Source organism: Cherax quadricarinatus, chromosome 44, assembly GCF_038502225.1.
Source record: "Cherax quadricarinatus isolate ZL_2023a chromosome 44, ASM3850222v1, whole genome shotgun sequence".
NCBI lineage: Eukaryota > Metazoa > Arthropoda > Malacostraca > Decapoda > Parastacidae > Cherax > Cherax quadricarinatus.
In genome coordinates, this window is record NC_091335.1 from 16,209,786 (window position 1) to 16,227,644 (window position 17,859).

The 17,859-nt window shown below is 43.1% G+C and overlaps 1 protein-coding gene across 3 annotated transcripts in view; it reads left to right on the top strand.

The window, feature by feature from the left end:
* The first annotated feature begins 8,441 nt into the window (after nucleotides 1–8,441).
* LOC128697447 (uncharacterized) overlaps nucleotides 8,442–17,859 on the top strand; it is a 46,915-nt gene continuing 37,497 nt past the window's right edge. The window contains exons 1-2 of one of the 3 annotated variants that reach the window (XM_053789116.2): nucleotides 8,442–8,576; nucleotides 15,760–15,941. In XM_053789116.2, the coding sequence (XP_053645091.1) occupies nucleotides 15,834–15,941 (108 nt within the window). In that variant the 5' untranslated portion in view covers nucleotides 8,442–8,576; nucleotides 15,760–15,833. Of the gene's footprint in view, nucleotides 8,577–8,612; nucleotides 8,708–8,774; nucleotides 9,169–15,759; nucleotides 15,942–17,859 lie in introns of those variants that run through there. The other 2 variants (XM_053789117.2, XM_053789114.2) reach the window with 2 other exon arrangements.

The following is a 17,859-nucleotide window of genomic DNA, read 5'->3' on the forward strand; positions in this document are numbered from 1 at the left end:
AAGCCCACTGTTAATAAAGGATCCAATTATACTGTATTTGTGTTGGTATTTTATACCATTTCCTTCCATCGTATATGCACATACATGTGTATGCCTGTGTATTTATGCTGATAATTTACTTTAATCCCTTTAGTCCCAGGTAAACTCCAGGTAATTGGTAAACAGGTTACATGTAGCCTTAATGACCCTTTGTATAGTCGATATTCCTTAAACCCCAGTAACCAACCTTGTGTTGAGAAATCTCACTCTCCTGGATGGAGGTCTGTACACCCACAGGTGCATGTCTCGTTGTTTACTGTAGTCTCTATACTAGGAGTTACGGTATTCTTTGATAGTGTTTAGTTTACCCTGATTGCTAATGATATCCAGCGGATGAAGAACTGGAAACAGAAAGAGACCAATTTGAAGAAGTTATTAAGACCAGTCAATGACAATGGTAGACTACAGCGAGGGATAAAATGTGATAGCAAACGTAGCCAGGATCAAGAAATGGGTAAGAACAACGCAGCTTACGTTGTGATGAGAATACAGCAAAATGGTGCGGACATGGTACATTGTACAGTGACGAGAACAGGCCATCATTACGTCTAAGGTATATACAATATCTATAAATTGATGACCTAAGACCAGTACTTGGATATCTTTATTGGAGAAAAATTTCGTTTGTGCCTTAGCAGTCTTTTATCAATTACACATAGAAGCATGAAGATGGAAACACCTACTGGAGTTAGAAGCAAGGTGCAGCAGTAGAAGACATCATCACGTGTGGGCAGAACCAACTAGTGGAGGTAGATCAGTCCCATTAAATGGTCCACAGTTTAGCAATGGAGTTGCAGATGTGGAGAAATGCAGCAGTTGAAGATATGGTCACAGGTACATGGAACCCACTAGTTGAAATGGGTCATGCCATAATGTGGGCCAGAGGTTAGCAATAAAATTGTAGAAGATATCTGTACCAAGATTCCATAGTGTTCCTGTGGCTGTCAGGTATCATTACATCAGAGGCATACAATACCTACTTCTACAAGTGAGTCACACTCACCTGTGACCACACCTTCAACTGCTGCATCTCTCCTCATCTGCAATTCTATTGCTAAATATATGGCTCACCTTATAGACCTGACTTGTCTCATTTGGCCCTGCCCACGTGTGACGATGGCTCCACTATGTAAGTTTTCAATCTTCGTGCATCCGTGTGAGATTGATAAATCCTGCTGTGCAGGGAAAATATTTCTTTCATAAAGATGTTGCAGAAGTGTCTCATTCGTCTAAACTAGGAAAACATACTGTGACATGAACAGAACAACATACAAAGTGCTGTAATTTCATTACAAATGGACTTCGTTCCGGCCCTATAAAACAAAAAAAACTATAACCCACTTTAAATCAAACCTCCCCTGTGCTGTATGACGCCGACGAGTTTAGCGCTTCTCCGTGAATGTATTAGTAACACTAAAATAACGCACTGGGTGAGGCTGAAGAGTTGGCGTCTCAATCTTGATAAAATATATTGAGGTGTGAGCGTCTCGACACTGCTTGTTTCCCTCCCCTTTACTTCACTTTATATACCCAGCCACGCCCACTACCCACCATGGCCACGCCTCATGCCAAGGCCAAGTGGAACATCAGCTTGAAATAAGTTTAAGTATTACTATTGACTTTTCAGCTTTATTATGGTGCCGCAACAGTCATGAGGCAGTAGTAACTTAAGTAGTTTAAACAACACATTCACAGCAACATTTCTTCATTTTACTACGTCAGCGTTTTAACGTAATATTCAGCGTTGTTACAAAGCTTTCATATTTTTTAAATGCTATTTTTCTTTAATTTTCTGTATATGACTGGAGGCTTCCAAAGCAAGTAGGTGGAATGTCAAGCGGGCAGGTAGGCAGCCAGCAAGCAGTCAGTCATGCAGGCATCCAGTCGAGTATGCTGCCAGGCACGCAAGCAGCCAGTCAAGCATTGTTAAGCAAGCAAGCAGCTGGTCAGGTAGGCAGTCAGTCAAATACGATGCGGCAAGCAGCAGGCAGGCCAGTCAAGCATGCTGCGGCAAGCAAACATGCTGCCAGGATAGCAAGCAGCCAGTCAAACATGCTGCCAGGACAGCAAGCAGCCAGTCAAACATGCTGCCAGGATAGCAAGCAGCCAGTCAAACATGCTGCCAGGATAGCAAGCAGCCAGTCAAACATGCTGCCAGGATAGCAAGCAGCCAGTCAAACATGCTGCCAGGATAGTAAGCAGCCAGTCAAACATGCTGCCAGGATAGCAAGCAGCTAGTCAAACATGCTGCCAGGATAGCAAGCAGCCAGTCAAACATGCTGCCAGGATAACAAGCAGCCAGTCAAACATGCTGCCAGGATAACAAGCAGCCAGTCAAACATGCTGCCAGGATAGCAAGCAGCTAGTCAAACATGCTGCCAGGATAGCAAGCAGCTAGTCAAACATGCTGCCGATAACAAGCAGCCAGTCAAACATGCTGCCAGGATAACAAGCAGCCAGTCAAACATGCTGCCAGGATAACAAGCAGCCAGTCAAACATGCTGCCAGGATAACAAGCAGCTAGTCAAACATGCTGCCAGGATAACAAGCAGCCAGTCAAACATGCTGCCAGGATAACAAGCAGCCAGTCAAACATGCTGCCAGGATAGCAAGCAGCCAGTCAAACATGCTGCCAGGATAACAAGCAGCTAGTCAAACATGCTGCCAGGATAACAAGCAGCCAGTCAAACATGCTGCCAGGATAACAAGCAGCTAGTCAAACATGCTGCCAGGATAGCAAGCAGCCAGTCAAACATGCTGCCAGGATAACAAGCAGCCAGTCAAACATGCTGCCAGGATAGCAAGCAGCCAGTCAAACATGCTGCCAGGATAACAAGCAGCCAGTCAAACATGCTGCCAGGATAGCAAGCAGCCAGTCAAACATGCTGCCAGGATAACAAGCAGCCAGTCAAACATGCTGCCAGGATAAGCAGCCAGTCAAACATGCTGCCAGGATTGCAAGCAGCCAGTCAAACATGCTGCCAGGATAACAAGCAGCCAGTCAAACATGCTGCCAGGATAACAAGCAGCCAGTCAAACATGCTGCCAGGATAAGCAGCCAGTCAAACATGCTGCCAGGATAACAAGCAGCCAGTCAAACATGCTGCCAGGATAACAAGCAGCTAGTCAAACATGCTGCCAGGATAACAAGCAGCCAGTCAAACATGCTGCCAGGATAACAAGCAGCCAGTCAAACATGCTGCCAGGATAGCAAGCAGCCAGTCAAACATGCTGCCAGGATAACAAGCAGCTAGTCAAACATGCTGCCAGGATAACAAGCAGCTAGTCAAACATGCTGCCAGGATAACAAGCAGCCAGTCAAACATGCTGCCAGGATAACAAGCAGCTAGTCAAACATGCTGCCAGGATAGCAAGCAGCCAGTCAAACATGCTGCCAGGATAACAAGCAGCCAGTCAAACATGCTGCCAGGATAAGCAGCTAGTCAAACATGCTGCCAGGATAACAAGCAGCCAGTCAAACATGCTGCCAGGATAGCAAGCAGCCAGTCAAACATGCTGCCAGGATAACAAGCAGCCAGTCAAACATGCTGCCAGGATAACAAGCAGCCAGTCAAACATGCTGCCAGGATAAGCAGCCAGTCAAACATGCTGCCAGGATAACAAGCAGCCAGTCAAACATGCTGCCAGGATAACAAGCAGCTAGTCAAACATGCTGCCAGGATAACAAGCAGCTAGTCAAACATGCTGCCAGGATAGCAAGCAGCCAGTCAAACATGCTGCCAGGATAACAAGCAGCTAGTCAAGCATGCTGCCAGGATAACAAGCAGCCAGTCAAACATGCTGCCAGGATAGCAAGCAGCCAGTCAAACATGCTGCCAGGATAACAAGCAGCTAGTCAAACATGTTGCCAGGATAACAAGCAGCCAGTCAAACATGCTGCCAGGATAGCAAGCAGCCAGTCAAACATGCTGCCAGGATAACAAGCAGCCTGAATGTCAAGCAGGCAGCATTATTGACTGGCAGCATGCTGCTAGGCAAGCAAGAGCCAGTCGCGCATGCTGCCAGGCAAGCAAACAACCATTCAGGCAAGCAGTCAGGCACACAAACAGCCGGGTAGACAGGCAGGAGGGCGAGCCTGCTTCCAGCTTGTGGTCAAAGTTGGGCAACACAGCAGGTACGGCGGGAAATAACAAAATAATGCTATTGATGGTAACTGAAAGAAACAGCGGTGAAGGGCAGGAATGTTGTGTCACTGGAGGTCATGATGTCGGTGATGGGCTCCTGATGGAAGGAATTGGAGCTGCTCTCCCCTTCCTTAGATCTATATTTCATTGTTTTACATAGTACTAAATTGTAATACATCATACTATAAATTGTTTTAAATTGTTCTATTGTAGTACTGTAATCTTTATAAACTAATTCAATAGTGTAATTATTCTCTACTAGACTTATTAAAGTCATGTAGCATTACCTAATAGAACATTAAATTCTCTTGTACTCAATGTAACTTATCTAATGACCATATAAACTATTATTGCCTTTCTAATCTTAATTTAATTTTTAAGTTTTGCCCGAAATGCTCTGCATAGTAAGGGGTTTTTGGCATGCACACCCAACTAATATATTCCTCTATACAACCATGTATCATGTCAAAATAAACTTATTCTTATTCTTCAACCTGACTGTCTCCTATTTCCCATACGCTCTACAACCCCTATCCTTGCCATGTGATACCCCATCATATGGGATGGTTTTCCTGCCATACTCCATCACCCGGGATGGTTTTCCATGCCATACTCCATCACCCGGGATGGTTTTCCATGCCATACTCCATCACCCGGGATGGTTTTCCTGCCATACTCCATCACTCGGGATGGTTTTCCATGCCATACTCCATCACCCGGGATGGTTTTCCATGCCATACTCCATCACCCGGGATGGTTTTCCATGCCATACTCCATCACCCGGGATGGTTTTCCATGCCATACTCCATCACCCGGGATGGTTTTCCATGCCATACTCCATCACCCGGGATGGTTTTTCCTTCCATACTCCATCACCCGGGATGGTTTTTCCTTCCATACTCCATCACCCGGGATGGTTTTCCATGCCATACTCCATCACCCGGGATGGTTTTCCATGCCATACTCCATCACCCGGGATGGTTTTTCCTTCCATACTCCATCACCCGGGATGGTTTTTCCTTCCATACTCCATCACCCGGGATGGTTTTCCATGCCATACTCCATCACCCGGGATGGTTTTTCCTTCCATACTCCATCACCCGGGATGGTTTTTCCTTCCATACTCCATCACCCGGGATGGTTTTCCATGCCATACTCCATCACCCGGGATGGTTTTCCATGCCATACTCCATCACTCGGGATGGTTTTCCTGCCATACTCCATCACCCGGGATGGTTTTCCTGCCATACTCCATCACTCGGGATGGTTTTCCATGCCATACTCCATCACCCGGGATGGTTTTCCATGCCATACTCCATCACTCGGGATGGTTTTCCTGCCATACTCCATCACTCGGGATGGTTTTCCTGCAATACTCCATCACCCGGGATGGTTTTCCTGCCATACTCCATCACCCGGGATGGTTTTCCTGCCATACTCCATCACTCGGGATGGTTTTCCTGCCATACTCCATCACCCGGGATGGTTTTCCTGCCATACTCCATCACCCGGGATGGTTTTGCTGTCATACTCCATCACCCGGGATGGTTTTCCTGCCATACTCCATCACCCGGGATAGTTTTCCTGTCATACTCCATCACCCGGGATGGTTTTCCTACCATACTCCATCACTCGGAATGGTTTTCCTGCTAGATTCGGCAGACAATGCAACATCTCCCCAATGAAAAGCAGGGGTGTCACCAGCACGTTAAGAGACAACACAATAAGTGTCAGGAGCCCAAGACTGTTCAACTGCCTCCCAGCATACATAAGGGGGATTACCAATAGACCCCTGGCTGTCTTCAAGCAGGCACTGGACAAGCACCTAAAGTCGGTACCTGACCAGCCGGGCTGTGGCTCGTACGTTGGATTGCGTGCAGCCCGGATGGTTTTACCTGGAGTTTACCTGGAGAGAGTTCCGGGGGTCAACGCCCCCGCGGCCCGGTCTATGACCAGGCCTCCTGGTGGATCAGAGCCTGATCAACCAGGCTGTTACTGCTGGCTGCACGCAAACCAACGTACGAGCCCCAGCCAGGCTGGTCAGGTACCGACTTTAGGTGCTTGTCCAGTGCCAGCTTGAAGACTGCCAGGGGTCTATTGGTAATCCCCCTTATGTATGCTGGGAGGCAGTTGAACAGTCTCGGGCCCCTGACACTTATTGTATGGTCTCTTAACGTGCTAGTGACACCCCTGCTTTTCATTGGGGGGATGTTGCATCGTCTGCCAAGTCTTTTGCTTTCGTTGTGAGTGATTTTCGTGTGCAAGTTCGGTACTAGTCCCTCTAGGATTTTCCAGGTGTATATAATCATGCATCTCTCCCGCCTGCATTCCAGGGAATACAGGTTCAGGAACTTCAAGCGCTCCCAGTAATTGAGGTGTTTTATCTCCATTATGCGTGCCGTGAAGGTTCTCTGTACATTTTCTAGGTCAGCAATTTCACCTGCCTTGAAAGGTGCTGTTAGTGTGCAGCAATATTCCAGCCTAGATAGAACAAGTGACCTGAAGAGTGTCATCATGGGCTTGGCATCCCTAGTTTTGAAGGTTCTCATTATCCATCCTGTCATTTTTCTAGCAGCTGCGATTGATACAATGTGATGGTCCTTGAAGGTGAGATTCTCCGACATGATCACTCCCAGGTCTTTGACGTTGGTGTTTCGCTCTATTTTGTGGCCAGAATTTTTGTACTCTGATGAAGATTTAATTTCCTTGTGTTTACCATATCTGAGTAATTGAAATTTCTCATCGTTGAACTTCATATTGTTTTCTTTTCCTGCTATACTCCACCCGAGATGGTTTTCCTGCCATACTCCATCACCCGGGATGGTTTTCCTTCCATACTCCATCACCCGGGATGGTTTTCCTGTCATACTCCATCACCCGGGATGGTTTTCCTGTCATACTCCATCACCCGGGATGGTTTTTCTACCATACTTCATCACCCGTGATGGTTTTCCTGCCATACTCCATCACCCGGGATGATTTTCTTGTCAAAATCCATCACCCGGGATGGTTTTTCTGCCATACTCCATCACCCGTGATGGTTTTTCTGCCATACTCCATCACCCGGGATGGTTTTCCTGTCATACTCCATCACCCTGGATGGCTTTTCTGCCATACTCCATCACCCGTGATGGTTTTTCTGCTATACTCCATCACCCGGGATGGTTTTCCTGTCATACTCCATCACCCTGGGTGGTTTTCCTGTCATACTCCATCTCCCGGGATGGTTTTCCTGTCATACTCAACATGCTCATTGGGGAAGCCAGGTATAGATACTCAAAAATTAGGGACAAAGGAATTAATGTACAATTGCTATGGATCTCATCACACATTGGATTACTCCTTCATGATAAAGTGATATGTTAGCCAAGAAGAGTATCCAGAAGGAGAATGTAGAATATAACTTTGGTATAACTGTGTCTAGCATTAGGAATAATATTAGGAGAGAAGTAAATAATGAAAATGATTGTTATAGGAATGCAGTTAGAAGCCTGAGTAGATCTATAACCCACTATGATAACATGAACGTAGATAAGTATGTTTATGGAGCAACTTGCAATGTGAACAGACTGACTGATGTTGTAGTGGCCAGGCTTAGGCTTGGTTACAAGTACTTCTGGCAGTTTGGGAGACACACAGATGATGATCAAACTAAATGTAAATTATGTGATCAGGCATATGGTCACTCTCTTGAACACTATGTGCTTAATTGTCCACTTATTGAGGAATACAGAGACAGACAGTATAATAACCTATGTGACATGTCAAGATATCTTATTAATGAAAATAAGATACCAGATATACTAAGCAAATTTCCTAAATTTGCTTGTAACAGATAAGTGAACTATAGATATGTAGATATAAATCCATATGTATTCCTGTTAACCCTTTGGGGCCTAGTTCATAGGCCTTTTGTGTATCCATATGCTTATTTATTATTATTAAAGATTCGCCGGTATTCTCCCGGCCCGGGCCTTGTCCAAGTGGTGGCCCGGCCATCCATATGCTCTTGCGCTACCGTCCACAGGATGGATATGGGGTGCACAATAAACTAGCCACTTCGGTGGCAAAATCTAAAAATCTAAAATCCCGGGATGGTTTTCCTGCCAGTCTCCATCACCTGAGATGATTTTTATTTATTTATTTATTTATTTATTTATTTATTTATTTATTTATTTATTTATTTATGTCTTTGCAAATGGTACATTGAGATTATGTATTTACAACAATGGGTTGCAGTGCAGAGAGCCTCTATTATGCCTAGGCATTATGGGCCATACTCCATCACACGGGATGGTTTTCCTGTCATAATCCATCAAAAGCTGTGATTTTCCTGTCATTTTTGTATAACAAAAAAATTCTACATTGCAATTTAATTAATATATTAAGAAGGTATAGTAGAACGTGTTGTAGATAGTAACGGTGGCAGTGTCAACCTTTCTAACCCAGCCTCACCGATATAATATTATCTTGTTATAAAACTGCTTATACTTCAATATTTTTATTTTTTATTGGCTGCTAATGTATGTATTTTTAATATTATTATACATGCTTACATCTGCTATTAATTTTTTTTAGTTAGTGAGTGTATTCATGAGTTATTAGTTTATTACGGTGATATTAGCGTGGAGACTAGTAGAGTAGAGGAGGTAAACATAGGAGGTGGAAGAGTGCTTCATATACTCCATCATGGAAGAGTCTATCACTATCAAAGTGGAAGATCCACACACTCCTGAGGAAGCTGTTATTAATGCAGAGATCACTGTTAATAACGACCTAGAGATGACTGCTCCGGGAAACGTGTGTGACATAGAGTGCAGTGCCTCAACACATTCCTATAACGATTATTTTGACACTATGCTGAAGCCTACTTTTGGGTATGTTAATTCAGTGGAAAAAGCGAATGAAACGTTAACGCTATTTCAGGAACGTACAATGTCTCGATTTGTTTGTTACAAAGTGCAAAGGAGTTTTGGAAGAAATGGTAAGTTATTGTATTTTATGTACAATCAAAAGCCCACAATTATAAGTTTATTTAGGTACAGGTACACATAAGTACAATTATCATACATAGTGTAAATTACCTAGAATAACCCCCCCCCTCCCTCCAAAAAATGTAAGTGACTTATTTCCAGTTGTATCTGCTAGGAATTGATAATGTTGCACAATATGTGAAACCTTTTTAAAATTCGAGACATAACAACTCCTAAAATACATTATGCTAAAATTAGTGTATATTGTAAATCAGGTCTAAGATACAAGTGTCTTGCTCATTTAGCTACCCCTCTCTCTATTTTTTTTTTTTTGTACATTTAAGAATTACTCAATAATCTATGTCTAGTTCTTATGTAGTCTTTAAACATTCGGATTAGTTCGCCCAAAATTCACAGCATGCTAGAGGCTTTCTTTTGTTCCTAACAGTATTTTACTTCATATAACTAGTACATACATTATACTGCATAAAAGAAATAAGGTATTTGTATGACTGCCTAGTGGCTCAGTTGGTAGCATCCTCATCTCGCACACTGATAGAGATAGAACTGGTATAGGTGAAATGTTGGGCATGTTTCTTTGCACCTACAGCTCATTTACCTAGTGGTAAATAGGTACTTGGGTGTTAGTTGACTATTATGGGTTGCATCGTAGGTGAGAAAATTAAAGGACCCCAGTGGAAATGAGGCTGACAGTCCCCCAATGATACATGGACTATATGGGGTTTTCCATTGTGGTTAATTCTCAAGGTTAAAAATCTGAACAAAATCTTAATGTTAATGATCTTGCTGACATTCCTCAAGTCACTGATGGGTCTAGAGAAAGCTTGATATTATCCTTCAGTGGAGGGTTCTGTATGTAACTAGCACCAGCAAGTATGTACTCTTGTCATTTTATTAATTTAATTGGTTTTTATAGTGTATTTATGAATTATTTATTCCTATAATAGGTCATGTACAGTTCCTGGGCCAGAAATCTGTTAACATTTTATGTTATAATTAACAACCATATTGTTGTTGCATGGGAAAAATAGTTATTTGTTTTGGAAATTGTTTTATGTAGGTAATAAGAGGCTAAATAAAAATACCATTCATTAGGGTTGGGAGACAGTAATGGTGAAGCTGGAGGTGCTGTCCTGGGAGACAGTAATGGTGAAGCTGGAGGTGCTGTCCTGGGAGACAGTAAGGGTGAAGCTGGAGGTGCTGTCCTGGGAAACAGTAATGGTGAAGCTGGAGGTGCTGTCGTGGGAGACAGTAATGGTGAAGCTGGAGGTGCTGTCCTGGGAGACAGTAATGGTGAAGCTGGAGGTGCTGTCCTGGGAGACAGTAATGGTGAAGCTGGAGGTGCTGTCCTGGGAGACAGTAATGGTGAAGCTGGAGATTTTGTCCAGGTAGTCGGGAATTATACACAGGAAAGAATACATATAAATGACCTCATAGGGGACAGGAACCATAGTGGGGAAACAAGTGTAGTCAAATATAAGATAAAACCAATATTGCAAACTAGAAATACCACAGGAAATAGCAAACAAGAGGACTCCACTAGCTATAGTGAGGATATATTACCAAAAACAACTGGTGGGAGCTCAATTGTTGGTGCTAGGGAGGATAGGAATAAGACAGGGAAACATGCACCAACAGGGAATACAGTCACAGAAACCCAAGGCAAATGGAAACCAAGCCTGTGCACATACTATGCACTTGGTATCTGCAGACATGGGAAATCTGGAAAAACAGATGGGACGTGCAACTATGACCACCCTAGAAAATGCCATGCCCATATGACAACAGGAAAATGCAAATTCCCTTCCTGTAAGCTTTTTCACCCTGAAATGTGTACCTCTTCAGTACAGGAAAGACTGTGCTATAACTTAAATTGCCAGGCGCACCATCTAAAGGGTACAAAAAGATACAAAACATCCAGGCCATGGGAAAACCTGGGTAGCCACAGCCACTCAAGAGGGAGAGGTTTTTTAGTGCCAGGAAGGAAAAAAAACTGGCAGGAAATGGCAGAAATCGTACACAAAATCCAGTCATTCCTGGAGTGGAACCACAGTCGATGGCCTCCACTCCAAACCAACAGATACAGATACTAATGCCAGAAAAAAAAATCCCCCCCCAGTACCAACAATACCACCAGTCAGATGACATTCTCCTTTGCAAATATACAGGGTCTAAAGCCAGCAACAAACAACAAAATACCTTTCATCCGTGGACTGCTTGCAGAGGCAAAGGCAATGTTCGCGGCTTTCACTGAGACCCACATAAAGGATCACTTGGACAACGAAATATGGATCCCAGGTTACAACCTATACAGATGTGACAGAGTGAACAGGCAAAAGGGGGGGGTTGGCCTGTACATTGCAGAGTCACTTGTTTGCACAGAACTGCTAAATGCCTCAAATGATGTAGTGGAAGTTTTAGCAGTAAAGGTCGAGAACCAAAACCTAGTCATTGTGGTAGTCTACAAGCCTCCGGATGCAACATCCCAGCAATTCCAGGAACAGCTGTTAAAAATTGACCACTGTCTGGAAAATCTTCCAGCTCCTGCACCCAACATCTTGCTCCTGGGGGATTTCAACTTAAGGCACCTAAAATGGAGGAATATAGCAAATAATATTGTTGCAGTAACAACACCAGGAGGCAGCTCTGATGAAAACTCACACTCACACGAGCTTTTAAATCTCTGCACAAAATTCAATTTAAACCAGCAAATAATAGAGCCTACTAGACTGGAGAATACACTAGACCTCATCTTCACTAACAATGATGAGCTGATAAGAAATGTCACCATATCAAAAACAATATACTCAGATCACAACATAATTGAGGTTCAGACATGTATGCGTGGAGCCCCAGACCGACATAATGAGACTAGTCACGAGGGAGCATTCACCAAATTCAACTTCAATAACAAAAACATAAAGTGGGACCAAGTAAACCAAGTCCTAACCGATATAAGCTGGGAAGATATACTAAGCAACACAGACCCCAACGTATGCCTAGAACAGATTAACTTGGTGGCACTCGATGTATGCACAAGGCTTATTCCTCTAAGAAAAAGGAGGAGTAGATGTAAAATAGAAAGAGACAGGCGCTCCCTTTACAGGCGATGGAAAAGAATAACAGAGCGGCTAAAAGAGGTCAATATATCTGAAATGCGTAGGGAGACACTGGTCAGAGAAATAGCAAGCATCGAACTCAAGCTAAAAGAATCTTATAGGAGTCAGGAATCGCGGGAAGAACTAAAAGCCATAAATGAAATCGAAAGAAACCCAAAGTATTTCTTCTCCTATGCCAAATCAAAGTCGAGAACAACATCCAGTATTGGGTCCCTACTTAAACAAGATGGGTCCTACACAGATGACAGCAAGGAAATGAGTGAGCTACTCAAGTCCCAATATGACTCAGTTTTTAGCAAGCTGCTAACCAGACTGAGAGTCGAAGATCAAAATGAATTTTTTTATGAGAGAGCCACAAAATTTGGTTAACACAAGCCTATCCGATGTTATCCTGATGCCAAATGACTTCGAACAAGCGATAAATGACATGCCCATGCACTCTGCCCCAGGGCCAGACTCATGGAACTCCGTGTTCATCAAGAACTGCAAGAAGCCCCTATCACGAGCCTTTTCCATCCTATGGAGAGGGAGTATGGACATGGGGGTCGTCCCACAGTTACTAAAAACAACAGACATAGCCCCACTCCACAAAGGGGGCAGTAAAGCAACAGCAAAGAACTACAGACCGATAGCACTAACATCCCATATCATAAAAATCTTTGAAAGGGTCCTAAGAAGCAAGATCACCACCCATCTAGAAACCCATCAGTTACACAACCCAGGGCAACATGGGTTTAGAACAGGTCGCTCCTGTCTGTCTCTACTATTGGATCACTATGACAAGGTCCTAAATGCACTAGAAGATAAAAAGAATGCAGATGTAATATATATAGACTTTGCAAAAGCCTTCGACAAGTGTGACCATGGCGTAATAGCGCACAAAATGCGTGCTAAAGGAATAACAGGAAAAGTCGGTCGATGGATCTATAATTTCCTCACTAACAGAACACAGAGAGTAGTCGTAAACAGAGTAAAGTCCGAGGCAGCTACGGTGAAAAGCTCTGTTCCACAAGGCACAGTACTCGCTCCCATCTTGTTCCTCATCCTCATATCCGACATAGACAAGGATGTCAGCCACAGCACCGTGTCTTCCTTTGCAGATGACACCTGAATCTGCATGACAGTGTCTTCCATTGCAGACACTGCAAGGCTCCAGGCGGACATCAACCAAATCTTTCAGTGGGCTGCAGAAAACAATATGAAGTTCAACGATGAGAAATTTCAATTACTCAGATATGGTAAACACGAGGAAATTAAATCTTCATCAGAGTACAAAACAAATTCTGGCCACAAAATAGAGCGAAACACCAACGTCAAAGACCTGGGAGTGATCATGTCGGAGGATCTCACCTTCAAGGACCATAACATTGTATCAATTGCATCTGCTAGAAAAATGACAGGATGGATAATGAGAACCTTCAAAACTAGGGAGGCCAAGCCCATGATGACACTCTTCAAGTCACTTGTTCTATCTAGGCTGGAATATTGCTGCACACTAACAGCACCTTTCAAGGCAGGTGAAATTGCTGACCTAGAAAATGTACAGAGAACCTTCACGGCGCGCATAACAGAGATAAAACACCTCAATTACTGGGAGCGCTTGAAGTTCCTGAACCTGTATTCCCTGGAATGCAGACAGGAGAGATACATGATTATATACACCTGGAAAATCCTAGAGGGACTAGTACCGAACTTGCACACGAAAATCACTCACTACGAAAGCAAAAGACTTGGCAGACGATGCAACATCCCCCAATGAAAAGCAGGGGTGTCACTAGCACGTTAAGAGACCATACAATAAGTGTCAGGGGCCCGAGACTGTTCAACTGCCTCCCAGCATACATAAGGGGGATTACCAACAGACCCCTAGCAGTCTTCAAGCTGGCACTAGACAAGCACCTAAAGTCGGTTCCTGACCAGCCGGGCTGTGGCTCGTACGTTGGTTTGCGTGCAGCCAGCAGCAACAGCCTGGTTGATCAGGCTCTGATCCACCAGGAGGCCTGGTCACAGACCGGGCTGCGGGGGCATTGACCCCCGGAACTCTCTCCAGGTAAACTCCAGGTAGGTAAATCTTTGTAAATATGTAAGTATATTGTGCAAAGTTGTCAGTTATGTTTTTAACAAATAGGAAAGAAGCTTTATCTTGATAAGTAAAAATAATGTAATGTGGCCCAACCCAACCAAACCTAACCTAACCTAGTAAGTAAGTAAGTAAGTAAGTAAGTTTATTCAGGTATACACAAATACAGTTAGATAGAATTATCATACATAGCAGCATATGTGTAGAGAACCTAGGATAACCCAAAAAAGTCAGACAGAGTGACTTATTGGTTGGTTAAGGTTGGTTAGGTTAAGCTGGGTAACATCAGGTTACCTGGAGTTTACCTGGAGAGAGGCCTGTGACCAGGCCTCCTGGTGGATCAGCGCCTGATCAACCAGGCTGTTGCTGCTGGCTGCACGCAAACCAACGTACGAGCCACAGCCCGGCTGATCAGGAACTGACTTTAGGTGCTTGTCCAGTGCCAGCTTGAAGACTGCCAGGGGTCTGTTGGTAATCCCCCTTATGTGTGCTGGGAGGCAGTTGAACAGTCTCGGGCCCCTGACACTTATTGTATGGTCTCTTAACGTGCTAGTGACACCCCTGCTTTTCATTGGGGGGATGGTGCATCGTATGCCAAGTCTTTTGCTTTCGTAGTGAGTGATTTTCGTGTGCAAGTTCGGTACTAGTCCCTCTAGGATTTTCCAGGTGTATATAATCATGTATCTCTCCCTCCTGCGTTCCAGGGAATACAGGTTTATATTATGTTAAGCTATTAACATAATATAACATAGGTTATATTAAAAAATAAAGTCTTTTCCCATAGGCACTAAATATGTACTGTACATATCCCCATTGCATTTGATCTTTGATATTTATTCTTACAATAAGGTTTATGGTAAATATGTACAGTAGGTCAGTCTTAATATTTAACATATTATTTAATACAGCATTATCCATGTTTAGCAATTTTACCTTGCACCCCAAGGAAGGTATAAAGTACACATTGTAAAATTTAGCCACATTGGGAGATTTGCTTCATGGTGAGACTACAGGATGTACCAGACACTGAAATGCATTTAAAAATTATAATCAGTCTATAAACACAGTGTAAATACCATAAATACTTCAATACCTGTGAGGAAAAACAACAAATACTATATATATAACATGCTGTACATTTTAGCGCTATGCAGAATTTTGTGATTTTTGTAATAGTGTGAGTTGACTTTCCTATATGCAGATTAAGGTTTAAAAGAAATATCACTGTATGGCCATTCAGATTGATCTTAGAGGATATGTGTTGAATTTTAATATGGTTATTTGTTAAAACAAGCTATTTCAGTCAAAGCAAATTTATATTTTATATAATAGCTATAATGTCTACTATTAAACTGCTTAACATAATCAAGAATTTTTTTCAGATTGGTGTGCAGATAACCATAAAATTCTCTGGCATCAAGATGAACAAAAGATTAAAACTGAAAACTACACTCCAATGTATGATGGCATCCCATACATTCTCCTTGGCAGCAAACTATTAGAATGTCAATATGGAATTGATAGAAATGTTTACCAGAAACAGAAGCACTACGCAAAAAGAAATGTAAGCATGGAGTTTCCTAATTTTCAGTCTTGGAGTGAGCAGCAATATACCATTTATGAAGGGTTACAGGGAAACCAGTTAACTAGACTTGAGTTCTGGAAGTGGGAAGCACAGTGGTTACACTCTGAAGCATAGGTGGGGGATGTTGCTATTTGGAAGGTCATTTGAATGTAACATTAATGTACTTCTGGAAAGTCAGATAGACAAGTTATGCTGAATGTGTTTTGGTTACCCTGCCTTGGTGGGAGGAGACCTGACTTATGAAGTGCTATCAAAAAGTTCCTGGACTGCCATGAAAAAAAAAAGTGTATAGGCTTGCCTGATCAACTAGTTGAAGTTGTCTCCCTTGAAGTACAGCACCTGTACTCTCTTTGGGAGACTCTACACTGTACACTGATCCTATCACCTTTGCCACTTCTCAGAACATTTCAGAAGCTCTTCTTCCCTAATGGCATCTAGCATGGCCTGCAGTACGAACTTAAATCTCCTCTGTCATGTGTGCACACACACTCATACACTTCTGCACACGCACTTGTGTGCTCATGCACACTCACATACACACAGGTATGATAAAGCTCATGGAGCAGGGGGAGTGACCTGGTAATGACCAGTGAAGAGGTGGGGACAGGAGCTGTGGCTCAACCCCTGCAATCACACTCAGGCGAGTACAATTAGGTGAGTACACACATATTTACATTATGTATATTTATTTCCTAGGTAGTAGGCTGGTAGACAGCAACCACCCAGGGAGATACTACCATCCTGCCAAGTGAGTGTAAAACAGAAGCCTGTATGTAATTGTTTTACATGATGGTAGGATTGCTAGTGTCTTTTTTCTGACTCATAAACATGCAAGATTTCAGGTATGTCTTGCTACTTCTGCTTACGCTTAGGTCATGCTACACATGCATGTACCAGCATATATATACACATATCCCCAGAGGCGTCGTAAGGCGGGGGTGGGGGGCGGACCGCCCCGGGTGACACCATTTAGGGGGTGACACCATAGAGCCTCTAAAGAAGGTAACACTAATGACCAAAACCATGCTGCACCAACCTAAGAGAAAAATTCTGTTTCTATATAGTCTTTTATAGGATTACACAGTACAAATAGGCCTATATAGGGAAAATCATTGATTTTGATGATATGATAGATGATTTTGCAGGATTGAAGGCAAGGAAATGAAATGTCAGATTCTTTGAGATGTTACCTGTACTCAGGATTAAATCGGAACTAGTGTTTTTCTTTATTCTTCAAGCTTTTTTTTCATTGTTGAAGATGAAAACATGTAGGATCTGTTGCCTATACTCAAAGTGGTATTTGAGTTTATGTTTCCTCAATATTACTACGATTATTTATTTTATCATTAAGGGTTGTTGAGGTGGTTCGAACATGTAGAGAGAATGGAGCGAAACAGAATGACTTCAAGAATGTATCAGTCTGTAGCGGAAGGAAGGCGGGGTAGGGGTCGGCCTAGGAAAGGTTGGAGGGAGGGGGTAAAGGAGGTTTTGTGTGCGAGGGGCTTGGACTTCCAGCGGGCATGTGTGAGCGTGTTTGATAGGAGTGAATGGAGACAAATGGTTTTTAATACTTGATGTGCTGTTGGAGTGTGAGCAAAGTAACATTTATGAAGGGATTCAGGGAAACCGGCAGGCTGGACTTGAGTCCTGGAGATGGGAAGTACAGTGCCTGCACTCTGAAGGAGGAGTGTTAATGTTGCAGTTTAAAAAACTGTAGTGTAAAACACCCTTCTGGCAAGACAGTGAATGATGATGAAAGTTTTTCTTTTTCGGGCCACCCTGCCTTGGTGGGAATCGGCTTTTTGTTAATAAAACAAAATTAATAATAACAATTAATAAAGTTCTCATTACTAAACATTACTCACTGGTCATGCAGCAGTTATGTAACTGGAGTTTA